Source organism: Neltuma alba, unplaced genomic scaffold (assembly GCF_004799145.2).
Source record: "Neltuma alba isolate B1F8T4 unplaced genomic scaffold, ASM479914v2 tig00003997_pilon, whole genome shotgun sequence".
Taxonomy (NCBI): Eukaryota; Viridiplantae; Streptophyta; class Magnoliopsida; order Fabales; family Fabaceae; genus Neltuma; species Neltuma alba.
Window position 1 is genome coordinate 5,652 of NW_021633515.1, and position 16,048 is coordinate 21,699.

At 31.8% G+C, this 16,048-nt stretch overlaps 1 protein-coding gene and 1 pseudogene across 1 annotated transcript; both read right to left on the minus strand.

Moving 5' to 3' along the window:
* Window positions 1–4,018: 4,018 nt before the first annotated feature.
* LOC114743355 (beta-glucosidase 13-like) lies at window positions 4,019–8,296 on the minus strand (annotated as a pseudogene).
* A 3,088-nt stretch (window positions 8,297–11,384) lies between these two features.
* LOC114743356 (beta-glucosidase 24-like) lies at window positions 11,385–14,454 on the minus strand. Its single transcript, XM_028931562.1, has 10 exons — window positions 14,370–14,454; window positions 14,202–14,279; window positions 14,031–14,118; window positions 13,015–13,270; window positions 12,804–12,919; window positions 12,475–12,689; window positions 12,341–12,372; window positions 11,875–11,977; window positions 11,688–11,784; window positions 11,385–11,580 (listed from the first exon to the last, which is right to left on the minus strand). Exons 1-10 carry the CDS (start codon window positions 14,428–14,430, stop codon window positions 11,385–11,387), a joined length of 1,242 nt encoding a protein of 413 aa, XP_028787395.1. The 5' UTR covers window positions 14,431–14,454.
* Between the last annotated feature and the right edge of the window lie 1,594 nt (window positions 14,455–16,048).

A 16,048-nucleotide genomic window follows, 5' to 3' on the forward strand; every position in this document is an offset into this window, starting at 1 on the left:
TGATTATTCTTTAAATATGTAATTTTAATAAGAGGAGGAATTGTTGAATTTGAGAACTAAAATCTGATTCGAAGTTTATTGGGTTGTCTTCTCAAATGCTGAATATTATTCTAGTTAGTGGACCAACCTTATTGTGAACAATGATTAAATTTTATTACAGTAAAATGAGCATTTTAGAGGGGCAAAAGATATCCATATATTACGAAATGGAGGAATGATGTTAATATTGGGATGTTGCAGCTGAAATTAAATCACTTGGCAATGATTTGATTATGTATAAATGGGGAAGTATTTTCGGTCAAGTGGGTTTAAGAGGAAATGTAATCTTAAACTAGGGGACATTAAAGTAGGAGATAGAATGATATTGATAAAGCTGGAATTTTATAAAAGTATGAAAGAAATACTATTGCTATTATAAATTTTAAGGACCTTGAATATTCAAGGTTGTTGATTTATTTTTGAAGCCTAAGAATAAATGATCTATATATATATAAATATTAATTTGCCCTTCCGTATATAATTTATAGGATTTGATATTTGTTCAAGTCCATTAAAAAGGGAGCCAAGGAAGAAGCAAGGGGAAGTTAGTACGGAAGAAAAAGCAAAAGCTAGTAACTCTTTTCCTTTGATGTGATTGTGCATCGATTGCTATATGCTTGGATGTGCCTTTATACTGATTGTATATGAGAACATGTAAGTTGCCTTTGCATAATAATATTTGTCATGACAATATGCATTGGTTTCCATTTATTTTGGAATGTGGGAGCGATAGATAGCGATTAGCTATATGGGTGTATGGTGTATATGCATCATTGATTATATTTGGATGCAAGGTGTTGTTCTCTTTGGCCTGTGTAGCATGTTGTTTGTGATCTTGTATGATTACGTAAGGGAAATTTGTTACTACTAGGATTCTTTAAAATCTCACCCCTTCTTCCATGTAATACAGTAAGAGCAAGTACTCCTAAGGGCAATGGAGTAGTGATCGGTGGAGTTTAAAAGTGCAGAAAGCTGGCGATCTTTTGTATATATATATTTTTCTTAAAATGCATCTTATTTTGAAGTGAAGATATATTGTATATCTATTTTGGTATGTAAATATTCCTCCATAAGGAGGTGGCTAAGGGCAGATAAACCATGGTAACTGATATGAAGGAAATGATCAATATTTTGATATATAGTTATTATTTTGTCTAAAATTATGTGTATATGTATATGTAACTCGTTGTATGAGTCTATGGCCAGAATATTGAATGTTAGATCCTACTGGCCATAATTGATTTGATATAAGATTCAAAAAGGTTGGATAGAAAAAGAATGTGTTCGATGGTTGAATATGAACCATGGGTTTTTTACGGTTTTTACCGTTTTTGTAAAAGGGTTAAAGTGGGTACTCGAACCACTAGATAGGTTACTTGAAAGTGAACTTTGAAAGGTTTAAAACTTTTCAGAAAATCTTATTCCTTGAACAGGATCAGACTTTGTATTTGGAAACCCAAAAAAAAAAAATGTCTTTCCAAGGATTGGAACCTGGCTTTTAATGATTCGAGATTGAATAGAACAATTATATTGGTGTATAAAAGATAGTCTTGACAACACCATCTTTCATGAAGAGTCAACGAATTTAATTTGCGATTTAAATTCATAGGAAAAACATATTTTTGACAAGGTTATGACTTTATTATCCTTAACGATTAGAGCATTCTTCTATTTGTATGGGTATGAAGAACTTCGTAAGATTTTCTTATCAAAACAATAATAAGAATGATCTAACCTATCACATACCTAGAACATCAAAGCAATTGGGAATAGGATCCACCCTACGTTTGTGGGTGTAGAGATTAAGCTGATGCATAAAAACTTCTCCTTACTTATCAGAAAAGGCTTTGCTGATAATTTCATTCCTCCAAATATTCCACACAACTAATTGGAATGGCAAGGGATTGGGAGTACTATTGTACATTTTAATCCAATCCTCCTCTATCACTCACAAATCAATTAAATGAGGGTCATCCCTCTCCCAATGCTTATTTTTATATGTAATAAGCACAGCAAGCTTATCCTCATATAGTAATACTTTCAGCTGAAGCATAGGCAAAAGTAGGCATTGTTGTCCAACAACTATTACCTTCAAAAAGATCCTTTAAATTTGTAATGCAAATTTTGCAATCCAAAATAGGCCGTGAGTATTTACTTTAGATTATATGCTCTGTTGAAGCTTTAATTTTTTATTGGCAATGAAGTCTTAGAGCATATCGATATGATTTTAGAATGATTTCATTAGATAAATTATTCTTTATAAATGTGCTTGATAATTAAATCTCCCTCTTAACATAGAAGATAAATATAGGACAAAGTTTCAACCAAAGGAAATATCAATTGAAACCCAACTAAAAGTATAGCCATTTGTTTTCAAAATCAAAACATGTCCGCACAAAATGGTGTTCCTTAAAATTCTGAATTTATATATATGCCCATGAATATTGATATCTAAAGCTTTTTCAATATCTTGATTGTGCAAAACTAATTATATTAATTATGAAAATAAGTTTAAAGTTATAACTCAAATTTTATTCTTTTCAAAATCATAAAATTTTATATAGATTATATCCACTATTTCAATGAACATAAAAATACTGCAACTTCAATCTATGCATCTACTGTTAATATAAACACTTTATATAGTCATCCCCATTGATAATGCATGATATGTAACATGAAAAATGCAAAGCTTGTGCTTCTCCTTCATGCGATATCTATGAATGATCAAGCTTAAAATATCAACGATACTTAAAATGTCTTGATTAAGTATCACATATTAATTAAAAAAATTATTTATTTTTAATGACTGAAAAAGGAAAGTAATACAACAAATAAAAGGAAACCTGTATTGACATAAGTCACATGCTAAGACGAATATGTTTTAAGTGTCAGAATACCAAAATGATATATGCTTGTGTCTATTTCACATGAAGTCATCATTTCTTTTTATTTTTCTTTTTTGAAAATTCTAGAAAAAGAACTTTGAAATTAATTTTTTTTAATTCAAGCACATAACACTTTAAAATGACAGAGAAGGAAGTACACCAAAATTAAAATTTTGAAATTAAAAAAATTGACAAAAAATCCCTTTGCAAATAACGATTTATCTGAGAATAACAAGTCGTAATTGTGAAATAACAAATCTTAACTTGATATTAATAACACATTTTTCTTCTGATACATAACATGTGAAATAATGTGAGTCAATTAAAAATGATGTTAATTCATTTGGGGAAAAAAATCCTGATTGTGAAATTGCAAGTTTTGATTTGGGATTAACAATACGCTTTTTCGGTGGGATTAACAAAGGGATATTTTTGCCATCTATTTCTCTTGAATTTCAGAATTTCAATTTGGGTTTATTTTCTTCTCTATCATTTTAAAGTATTAGGTGTCTAAATTGAAAAATAATAAATTTAGGATATTTTTTCTAAAATTTTCCCTTACCAGGACAATTTAGTACTTATATTTAAATAAAGTTTCTTCATTTTCTTATTTTGCCAGCATAGTTACATCAATTTTACGGTTTGGATCCCGGCTTGTGCATTTTTATGACTATTTGATAATTATTTGACAAGGAATTTAACATGAGGAATATATGAAAGATTACATAAAACAATTAAATTCTAGGATGTTAATTGTTAAAAATTATGTATTTTAAAAAGACTGACATTTTTTTGCCTAAGACCAACATTTTGTTTCACTCTCAAGCAGTAACATTGTAAGAAAGAGACGACATTGTAATCTCTGAAACATCCATAGGACTAACAAGCTCAGGAGTCAGGACCATAGAAATTTCTTTCTTTCGTTCTTGTTGTCCAACCAAAAGGGGAAAAAAAAGAAAAGAAATTGAACAATCATGTTTGACAAACAAAAGTCAACTCAACATTGGTTTTATTTGCAGTGACTAAGGTCTGAAAAAGACTGATCAAGCAATTGAAAACTCGAGTTACTTCTCCCTTCCATCAAATTTTCTTCAGTAGAGACGACCATTCCATTGATGGAGAAAAGTTTTGAACCACAAAGCTGATCTTTTATGGTTTCTTTTCAGTCCATTCTTAAAATCCACAAAAACTAGTCCAAACCGAACAGTGTATCCATTAATCCACTCAAAATTGTCTAACAATGACCACGTAAAGTAGCCCTTCACCTTCACGCCATTCCTACAAAATCCCCAAAAAAAAAAAAAAACTTCAGAATTTGTATATGTTGAATCTTTAGATAGAGTCGCAGGCTTCACAACTAAAATTTCATTTCTGCAAACGAGCTTACGTCATGGCCTTCTGGATATACAGAAGGTGCTGACTGATATAGTCTATCCTAATCTTATCGTCAAGTGACTTTCTACCATCATTAAGTTCATCAACTCCTGCAAATGTTTGGAGAAATTTGGATTGTGAAAAAGAAAGCAAGCAATAAGATTCTGACATTTTATAGATTCTATATAGTTCAGATTCTTACCATTTTCTGTTATGTAAATGACTGGATTGTTAAATTTCTCCTTAATGTAGATATTGAATTCCTGGTGGATAGATGTAGAGCCATTGGGAAGCAGCCTGTAATTTTATTCACTTCTCAAATCCCTTATGAAATGAACATGTGATGGAGGCATAGTAAGAAGCAGATTTTTCTTTTGCATCAGTAATTTGACAGAGTTAATCCTTTAAGCTTAGCAAGTGAAAACCAACCCAGACATTGGCCGGTTTAAAACCTAAGGTTTGGGCTAAGAAAACTAATAGTCAGTGCACGTAATCTTTAGGCGCTAAGGAGATTCATTGGATCAATGTGACATTGTGACATTTTTCATTCTCTATCCATACTTGTTCCTGACAATGATTATCATTTAGTGTTTCTTTAAAAGTGTTTTCAACCTTTTATCCCTGAAATGGTTTCTTTCAAAGAGAAATTCTGATTCTTATTTCCCTCTTACAATAAAGAAAGAACTTCTCTTATTTAAAACTGATTTTGTCTCAAATAAACTCACAAAAACTTCGAATAAAAAATGTCACTTTTTTTTTTAATAAGCATAGGTAGCATCTATTTGGAGATCTATTCGAGATACTATCAAGTATTAAATGCGGGCATCTTTTTTATGGGAATTTGAACCCTAGTTTGTCATGTCATGAGTAACTAGTTTTTTTTTTTCCTGCCATATTCAAACCTCATTGGTAAAATGAAAAATGTCTTTTACTTCTTTGATGTAAAACTAGTTTTTTTCTTTTTTGATGAGATGACTTAAAATTGATTTTGTCTCAAATAAACTCACACTAACTTCAAATAAAAAATGTTCACTTTTTTAAATAAGCATAGGTAGCATCTGTTTGGAGGTCTATTCAAGATACTGTCAAGTATTAAATACGAACACATTTTTTTGTAGGAATTTGAAATTTAGTTTGCCATGTTGTGAATATCTAGTTTTTTCTGCTAAATTTAACCCTCATTGGTAAAATAAAAAATGTCTTTTACATGGTTTTTTTTTCCTTTTACTTCACAGTTAAGTCAACATGTTCCCCCTATCAACCACTTGAGCATCTAAGATGAGTGAGAAGGAAGTACCTTTGGACCAATGAGATGCTTGTTTCTTTGAGCTGGTGAAACAGAAGAAATGAAAAGTAAGCAAACGCGCTTATTCAGGCCAAAGAAAAATATAAAAAGCAAGCAAACGTAAATTTGAGCTAGAGTAAAAATTAAGAAGTAAGCAGATGGACAAGACAAACTCTGGAAAGTTGAAGAACAAGAGTATATATAAGCTCTTATAATCCAAACTATGGGAAGTTGAAGAATGAGAGTATATAGAAGGTCTTATATTTGTGTAACTTACGCGTAGCATTTATGCAGGCATCTGACAGTGAAGTTTGATTTTCTCTTTGGCAAGCAATAGAGGCTACGTAATATGTTGTGTAATAATTCAACCCTATAAAATCAAAGGATCCTTTAACCAACAAGGCTTGCCTGTTAGAAAATTTTGGCAAACGTTCGCCCACATTATTAGCCATTACTGCAGGGTATTTTCCAGAGTTCAGCGGTTCCATGAACCTAGCAAAGCATGAAAGGATCAGAGTAAGGGCCTCACTACAATAGAGCATCATCAATATCCGTACAATTTTAAAATATAAAAGGGAAAATCAATCATTCTCTCTCTGTAGTCTTCACTTAGTTACAACTCAATCCTTAAAATTTAACTTGTTTAAATAAGCCTCTCAAGTTTTAGCCACTTAATCCATTGAGGTTTCTGCACTTTTAGAAAATATCTAGTTATTCAAGGATTCAGTTTTAATTGAATCACAAAGTGTAAGTAAACAATTACAGGGAATCAATGATTGATTTTCCCCGTAGAAAACTTACAACAGATATATCATTCACCAAGACATGAATACGCTCATTCCTTAAAATTTATGGGGTGATGGGGAAATGTGGTAGGTTATAGCAAAAAACTATTAGGTATAAATTATGAAATGTTAAGAAGCTTAACGGTCAAGAATTATTTTAACTAAGGCCCATACTCACCAGTCAAACATGAAAGCTAAGGCCCGAGATGCTGCATCTTTGTCAGCATCCGATGGGGATATTGGAATAAACCAGAGTGAATTTAGAGCTACCCCAATTTGACCCTTCTGAGAAATCTATTGTATACAATGATCATTTCTGGTCAAAGTTTGTTTTAAAAAAAAAAGATTAAGTGCTTTTGGATTTAGATAATACTGAAAGATGATTTTGCAGAAACCTGATACTTCTCTCTATAGATTTTGACAGCTTTAGCATGAGCAAGGATCTGGAAGTGTGAAACAATGTAGGGCTCAGTGCTAGAGTCACCGGCACTGCAGTTTAGGCCCAGAAACTTGGAGCACCTTGCAGGTGGGAATGCACCAATGGCATAACTCATATAGCTATATTGTATTGGCTCATTTAAAGTGATCCAATGCTTTACCCTGTCTCCAAATTCTCTAAAGCAAATTTCTGCATAATCTGCAAAATCCTTCCTGTTTGCAAAATCCGAAGGGAAATATTTTCAAACACTTGGAATGCAATATGAAAGAAGGGTTCAAATGTTATTGTTGTTTTTAGTTTGCTTGATACTCACACAATTTTTGGGCTTAGAAAACCACCATATTCATCTTCAAGAGCTTGAGGAAGGTCCCAATGAAACAAAGTGACAAAGGGTTGCAATCCTGTAAGTGTAATATAGGGCACAAAAAATCAAATGTAATTCGATTTATTTTGATTCCCGATATCATGATTGAAAAGTTGGTCTTCATCTAACCATTGGATAGGAGTTCATCAATGAGATCGTTGTAATATCTGATGCCTTCTGGGTTGAGTCCACCCTTTAAATTCCCATCTAAAACATAAATCTTAAGTATGAGTTGAATCCAACAATTAAAGCAAATAATTGGAGGGTAATGAAGCGTTTCTCACAGGGTAGGATTCTGGGCCAAGAGATGGAAAATCTGTAGGCATTAAAACCAATATCCTTCATTATGGCTACATCTTCCTGAAAAAGTTTTCAATCGGTGAACATTAGTAATATATAAGAAACCTTAATGGAAAATGAAGTTCAAAATCCAGCGAGAATCATTTATCTGAGACTTGGAAAGCAACTTAAGAGAAAGGGAGTACCTTGTAGCGATGATATTGATCAGTAGCAACATCCCCATTGCTGCCATCAGCTATCCTTTCTGAAAGATTGAGGCATAATTGAATTCAGATGCAGGTTGAAGAAACTCATGTGACAACTTCATTGAAGACTGTTTAAATAAAATGGTTTCATATAAATACTCCTCCAATCCTAGTCATGCCTTTTTCTTTTAAGAAAGTTTTATGTAATAATATCAAATAACTTTTTATATAAGGTTTTATGTGATAATATCAAATAAATTTTATATAAATTTTTATTTTTATTTTAGCTAAAATTTAAGTTTATATAAAATTTCAATTAAGTTTTTTAGATTTATAAAGTATATGTTTAGTTTGAGTCTTTTGATCTTAAGACTGTTATTTTTATTTCTTACATATTTATGATAGCTGTTTGGATCAAGTTAGAAGAATTTTTTTACTTTAGGAGATAAAATTCCTACAACATAAAATTACTTCTTCACAACTCTAACCCATTTCATATTCTGATAGACATCTCTCTACAAAATTCAGATTTAAGTAACAAGACTGGAATTATAAAAGTACCTGGGAATTTATGAGTGAAAGTGTCCCAAACGCTGGGGCCTTTCCCTCCTTCAGTTGCCGCACCTTCATGCTTCATACATACATACATATTATATAGCAACCCCAATCACATTCGTGAAAACCATACCCATATACTACTCCGTCCCTTATTATAAGATCCTTTTAACAAAATTGTACGGTTTAAAAAAACAGTTAAAATTAGTTAAAAGCAATTAATATGTAGCAAATGTAATTTTTTTTCCTAATATACCCTTATATATAAATGGATAAGTGTGAGAGAGTAACAGTAAGATAAATGAAGAGAGATAATGTATTAAATATATTAAATTAGAGGTAAAATAGGTAATACCGCATTAAATGTTTAGAGAAACTCAAAGAAAATCTTATAAAAAGAAACAAACTTATTCAAAAAATTAGATCTTATAATGAGAGACGGAAGGAGTGTGTGTATTGGGGGGGGGGCATATGAACAAGAATTGTGTGTTTTGTGTTTGCGAAAACCAACCTGGTAAGCAGAAGAGGAAGTGCCGAAAGTAAAATCTGCAGGAAAACAATGAAGTGATGGAGACTGCCAGCAGATGAGCAGCAGCAGCAGAAGAAGATGATGACAGTACTTTGCCTTCATTCTTTAATTTTCATTCAGTGCAGCGCCACACACACACATATATAAATATATATACTGTTTATGGCATATGGTATCCATCGTACATTCAGTTCTAGATATATACAATCTAACTATTTAAATAATAAAGTAACAAAGTAACTATTTTTCAACATCCATTCTTCAACTTTGTTGACATAATAACTCATTATTTTTAGGCCATACAACAATATTGCCGCCTCTCTTTTTAGGCCTTTTTATTATTTATTTTTGGCTCAACTTGCATGGAAGAAATGTTCAAGGAGGGACCTGGGGGTAAATTTTTCTAATTTATTTGTCATAATTGTGAGGTGAGATTTTAGTTTTAAAAAATTCTTATATCCATGAGCAATCTTTGGATATGAATTATAGCGTCATTGTTACTAATTAATATATTTTGGTGGTATGCATGGAAACATTAGAAGTAGCCTGCTATTTGGACTTTTGCTACCTTATTATTGCATGCATGCCCTGTAAATTTGGCTCCCAAAAAAATAATGATTGAAAACCAGAACTTGTCATCAATATGAAACAAATTAAAGGGCCGGCTCACTATTTCTTTAACATGAGGACGGCCATCAACCTAATAAACTCAGTCATGACGGTGATTGATTTAAACCCCACATATATAAAAATATATATAATGCAACATCTATTATTGACCAAATCACGTAAAAATTAAATATTTTTTCATGTTACAAATAGCACCTGAAATACTTGTATATACGTAAGATCTTTGCCGTGCCGCGGGGTTTCAGAGCTATACGGGGTTTCAGAGCTATACAGATACATGTCTTTACAAATATAAATATAAGAGCCATTTTGTAGTGTAAATTACATTACAAAAAGGTTTTATATTTAGAACCGGAGGAATACATATTTTGCTTAATTAAATTAATATCCATACAGAATATAAAATCTAAAGCAAATCACAGTAATTTGTAAACTATGAAAATATTATATTATGATCTTACTTTCTCAATATTTATGTGGTTACTCAGAGATATCAATAAATCCAAAACACTACTCTTCCAATGTCTGAAAATCACACTCCCTTTTCTTTTTTAAAGATCAACTACTCCGTCCCTTATTATGAGATTATTTTAACTAAATTACGTGGTTTAAAAAAACAGTTAAAATTAGTTAAAAGCAATTAATATATAGTAAATGTAATTTTTTTTCAAATGTACCCCTATATATAAATGGGTAGATGCAAGAGAATAATAGTGAGATAAGTGAAAAAAGAGAACGTATTAAATACATTAAACTAGAAATAAAATAGATAATAATGTATTAAATATTCAGACAAACTCAAAAAATTTTATAAAAAAAAACAAACCTATTCAAAAAACTAGATCTTATAATAGAGACGGAGGGAGTACTTAACCAAATCACACATATAAGAATTAATTAAAATTAAATTAAAGTGTTAAATGCAATTGAAAAATAATATCTTAACCTTTTTAAAATCTGGCCATTTAAAGTTTTTTTCTTCACATTTTTATATGTTCGATGACTTGCTAGGGATCCTCGAAACGGCACCACGCGGTCAAAGAACTGGGGTCAAAGACAATCGGCAGCCAGCAAGGATATTTAGTCATTTTACATGCATTTATCATAATTCAACCCATCTCTCCATAATAAATGAAATTAGGAAAACTTATTTTTGTTTAATTTGCTTGTTTGGCATGGCACCGATGCCAAAAAAAAAAAATTGCTTGTTTGGCACCTATGCATAATTTCCCTTCTTTCACACTAACAGTTATATGATGCATGGTATTAAACTGATAGTCCCCTCATTTTTATAATAAACGATTGACCAAATTAAACTATTTGAAATGTTCGTTAAAATTAATTGAGGATAATAAATATATTAAAAAAAAATATAACTATGTTATCAAAAATACCTTTTTAGAGCCTCTAGAAAATGTGTGATAAAAAAAAATGATACGAATGATTAAATGGGGTAAAATAGAAAATCAATAAGATGATATAATTCTCAGATTCTTATATTAATATGTTATATTTGAATATTTTTAAACATATTTTTGTTTAAAAAAATTACTCAAATTTTTAATCAAGTTGTTAACATGTTAAGTCACTTCAATTTTGTCTAAATTTAGTAAAAATATTAAATATATCATTAAGAAATATTATAATTTTTAAAAAATAAATTAGAGATTTAACATAATAAGGCGTAAATTAGTAAATAACACTTATTCCAATATGCTTTTTAATTAAAAATAAACTTCAAAAATCTTTATACTTTTAATGGTGTTAATGATCAAAACTAAAAGGTATATTTTCAAAATAGATAGAAAGTCTGTGTACCTAGTGCAAAATAAAAGGGCGATTAGAATATTTTGCTCAATTATAAATTTTGTTCAGGGGATGCCGGGCACCACCATCGCTCATAATATTATAAATTAAACATTTTGATCATATTGATATCAAGATAAAACATAAAATCCATAGCAAGTCCATCAATACAATCCAGTAGCCCTCATTTCACTTCAGTTATGCATCAGTATTGGTGATGCTGAGAACCATTCCACTGATGGAGAAAAGTTTTGAACCACAGAGCTGATCTTTTGCGGTATCGTTTCTGTCCATTCTTGAAATCTACATGTATTATTCCAAAGCGGCTGGTATATCCAAAAATCCACTCAAAGTCGTCCAAAAGTGACCATGCAAAGTAGCCCTTCACTTTCACTCCATTCCTACCAAGAATACAGTAGATTTTAAGGGAAAGAAATTTCATGTTGAGTCCTTCGTTGAGTCATAAACTTCAGAAGTAGAATAGTTCTTTTCTGCAAAAGAAACATACCTCATGGCCCTTCGAACGTACACAAGGTGGCGACTGATATAGTCTATCCTCATGGTGTCATTAAGTGACTTTCTCCCATTATCAACCTCGTTACATCCTGCAAATGTTTGGAGAAATCTGACTTGTCAAGAAGAAAGCAAACACTGATTATGGCATTCGAAATAATGTATATAGCTAAATTTCTGACCATTTTCTGTTATGTAAATGATTGGATTGTTCAGTTTCTTCTTGGTGTATTCTAACACATTTTGAATTCCTCGTGGATAGATGTATAGCCAATCTGAGCCAGCCTGCAATGTTATTCACTTCTCAATTCCTATGTCAAATTGATATTTATGGAGGTATAATGAGAAACTTAATTTCTCCTTCAAACTCAATTTAAACTCGGCAAGTGAAAACTGAACCCAATTACGAGTTTAGGCTAAAATGCTAATTTTCAGTGGATGTAATGGTCATGACCGTTTAGTTTGTTTTGCTGTTTCTTTAACTTCTGTTTTAGTTTTAGAAATAGTTTCTGCTCAAACAGTAGCAAAAATAAATTTTTGTGTCATCTAAAACAATGTTTGCCTTGAACAAATACACACAAAAATTGAAAACACAGGGTTCCTCTTCCTGTCTCCCACAGCTAAGTATCTTGATGAGAAAAGAAGTACCTTTGGACCAATGGGAACTCCATTTCTTTCAGCTGAGACATTAGAAGAAACGATAATGAGTAAGCAAAGGTACAAGAAAAATTTCACAAAAGTGAAGAAGAGACAATGTATAGACTTCATTTTCTGTAGCTTACTTGTAAAGTTGAAACAAGCGTCTGTCAGTGCAGTTTGATTTTTACTTTCGCAAGGAATATTATATGCATAATATGTTGTATAATAATTCACCCCTATGAAATCAAAGGACCCTTTAACCAACAATGATTGCCTTTTGGAGAACTTGGGCAAACGTTTACCCACATGTCTAACCATTACTCCAGGGTATTTCCCAGAGTTCAGTGGCTCCATGAACCTTGAAAAGCATGATACAATCGATGTGAGGGTCTCCTTGTCATTAGGCAACAACAACTATTTTAACTCAAAATTTCAAACTGGTAAAGTACCTTTATGTAGGAGACACACTTACCAGTCAGATGTGAAATCATTGGCTCGAGATGCTGCATCTTTGTCAGCTTTTGACAGGGATATGGGAACATACCACATCAAAGCTATTGATAGCCCAACTTGACCTTTCTGAGAAATCTGCATCTTGCAATGATCATTTACAGGAAAATTTAGTGACAATTTACAGAATACCTTAAAATTAAGGCTATAAAAAATGATAATTTTGCAGTAACCTGGTACTTCTTCCTGTAGAGTTTGACTGCTTCAGCGTGAGCAAGAATTAGGTGGTGAGTAACAAGGTAGGGTTCGGTACTAGAGTCACCGGCACTGCAGTTTAGGCCCAAGAAGCTGGAGCACCTTCCAGGTGGGAATACACCATTGGCATAACCTTCAACGCTATAAGAGGATGGCTCATTCAAAGTGATCCAATGCTTTACCCTGTCACCAAATTCTCTGAAACATAGTTCTGCGTAGTCTGTAAAGTCCTTCCTGTTTGCAAAATCCAAACGGAGGTTTTTTCAAACACTTGGAAAACAATATGAACAGAGGACCCAAGGAGAACATCATGGTACTAGACTTTCCTTATAGTTTCTGTTTTAAACAATAATTAGTTGATGTTTTAAAAACTAAAACTAGTTAACTAAGGGTGTGTTTGGATGAAACCAGACCGTGGTTTGGAAAAGTGATTCTGGAGAATAGATTCTGGGGAGAATAGATTCTGTGAAGAATATATTTTGTAAAAAAGTGATTCTGAAAAGTGAGAGTGTTTGGATAGTTGTTATCAGAAGCACTTTTTATATATACAAATTACTAAAAAAAAGACATAAGTTAATATGATAATTACAAAAAAAATAGATTTTATGATATATTTTAATTTGAAGGAATAAAATTGTTAATAATATATTTTTTTACCAACATAATTAATAATACATAAGATAATATAATTAATAAATAATTAATATGTATATATATTTATAAAATATAAGATTAAATATGTTTATAAAAAAATATATTTATAAAAAAAATAACAAGATACATATCATATAGGCTCTCATACTCTCCCTTTTTTCTCCAAAAGCAAAAAAATTTTGCTTTTTCCAAAACCATGGTTTTGGGGGGTGTTTGGGTGATTTATTCCCCAAACCATGGTTTGGGTCTTCAAACCATGGTTTGGGGTGTCACCCAAACACACCCTTAATAATGTAGGGATCACATTGCCAGTTCAGCTAATTTTACTGTTAGTGCTTACACAATTTTGGGGCTCAGAAAACCACCATATTCGTCTTCAAGAGCTTGCGGGAGGTCCCAGTGAAACAGAGTTACAAAGGGTTGCATTCCTGAAGGTGCAAGACATAAGAACAAAGTGTGATTTGATTAGTTTCTTTTCCGGTGTCGTGAATGAAACTACTCTTCAGCTAACCGTTAGATATGAGTTCATCAATAAGATTGTTGTAATATCTGATGCCTTCTGGGTTCACTCCTCCCTTTAGATTCCCATCTAAAGAAAACAATAGGTTAGACATGAGTTTAATTGATTATTGAAGTAAATAATCGAAGGACAATTGAAGTACGTGAAAGTGTTTCTCACAGGGTAGGATTCTGGGCCAAGAGATGGAAAATCTGTAAGCATTGAACCCAATATCCTTCATTATGGCCACATCTTCCTGAATTTTTTTTAATGGGAAAAATATTAGAAAATATTGATAGAAAACGAAGTTCAAGATCTAGGAGAGTCATTATCTCAGACGTATAAATGAAAATTACGAGAAGTGGGTGTACCTTGTAGCGATGGTATGAATCAGTAGCAATATCCCCGTTGCTGTGATCAGCGATTCTTTCTGAAAAGATTCAACCACAAACTATTCAAGTGAAAGTGAAAACAGAGGTAACAACTTCTGATCATGGAAATGGTAGTTAATGCATATATGTATGGTTTATGTCTGTGCCTGGGTATTTGTGGGTGAAAATGTCCCATACGCTTGGGCCTTTCCCTCCCTCAAATGCTGCACCTTCATACTTTAAGCCAAGGCCAATCGTAAGAAACGTGATGGGTAGAATAAAGTGCGAAGAAATTTTGTGTGCATGTGAGATTGTGGAAGATAGATTGGATTGTGATGAAAATTAGAAAACCTGGTAAGCAGAAGAGGAAGTGCCGAATCTGAAATCAGGAGGAAAACTGGTGGGATTAACACAACCTACTGAGCCGAACAGTGCATTAATGGAGATTGCCAGAAGAAGAAGAGGGAGAAGATGAGAGCACTTCCCCCACATTCTGTGCTTTTGATAATTTCTTACAGAGAAAACTGGAAAAGAGCAGAATCAGAACATCAATGTTTATGAATCTTTGGCAAGGAAGTAACGTCAATATATTTGGAATGAAAATAATGTGACATCGGCCCTTAATACTCGTAATTTTTGGATTATGATATCACGTGTCCTAATAAAACACTAATACTTAATCCTTTAACTTTATAGAAGTTTTTACTTTGTTCCCTTAACTTTTAAAAAGTAAATTTTTAGTCCTCTAATCCTAAAAATGTTAAAACAAATAGTGACACTATGTTCTTGAATACTGTAAAATATTACTAAATACTAACATATTAAATTTAATATTCAAAGCTACCATGATTGTTACAAAAAATCATCATTTAAAACTAATAATTTTAGAATTAAAAGACTAAAAGTATAATTTTTAAAGTTAAGGGATCAAACTGAAACTTTACATAAAATTAAAAAACTAAATGTATACTTTAGCATAATAATAAATAGAAAAATGGAACACTTTTTTTTTGGGTTTGAAAATGAGGTAAATGTGGCGCTCATATCTTATTTTCCAGGTGTACCTAGTATCATGATTTTATTTTCCTGATAAATCTGGTACCATAATCTTAATTTTTGTGCCAGATGCACTAAAAAGTTAAAATAGTGCTTTGGATGTACCATAAAAAAAGTCAAGATATCAAATGTCCTTAACAAATAAAATCAGTATGTTAAATATACCTTTATCTTTAAAAAAAAAAAGTGAATTGAGTGTTAGGAGCTCATTAGGACTAAAATATGCCTTCAGATTCAAACTATTTATAGAGCTGATTGCAAATCGTGTACCAACGAATTCTTCACATGCTGGGAAAAATGGAAACGCTTTTCTTCATGTGTTAAAGAGGTTACACTATTTTATATATTGTGTGCATGTATTATTGCAACTCGCGCGTCCAATCATAGCTCTCCATTTAAAAAAGTCTCCAGAAATAAGCTAGATATCGTTTG

Bases quoted from the DNA above. Each gene is read 5' to 3' on its own strand.
- LOC114743356 (XM_028931562.1), bottom strand. From the start codon at position 14,430: ATGAAGGATATTGGGTTCAATGCTTACAGATTTTCCATCTCTTGGCCC. The intron at 12,690-12,803 runs GTAAGTGTGTCT...ATGCTTTTCAAG, and splicing joins AATGATTTCACATCTGACTG to GTTCATGGAGCCACTGAACT. The intron at 11,581-11,687 runs GTATGTTTCTTT...TATTCTTGGTAG, and splicing joins TACGTTCGAAGGGCCATGAG to GAATGGAGTGAAAGTGAAGG.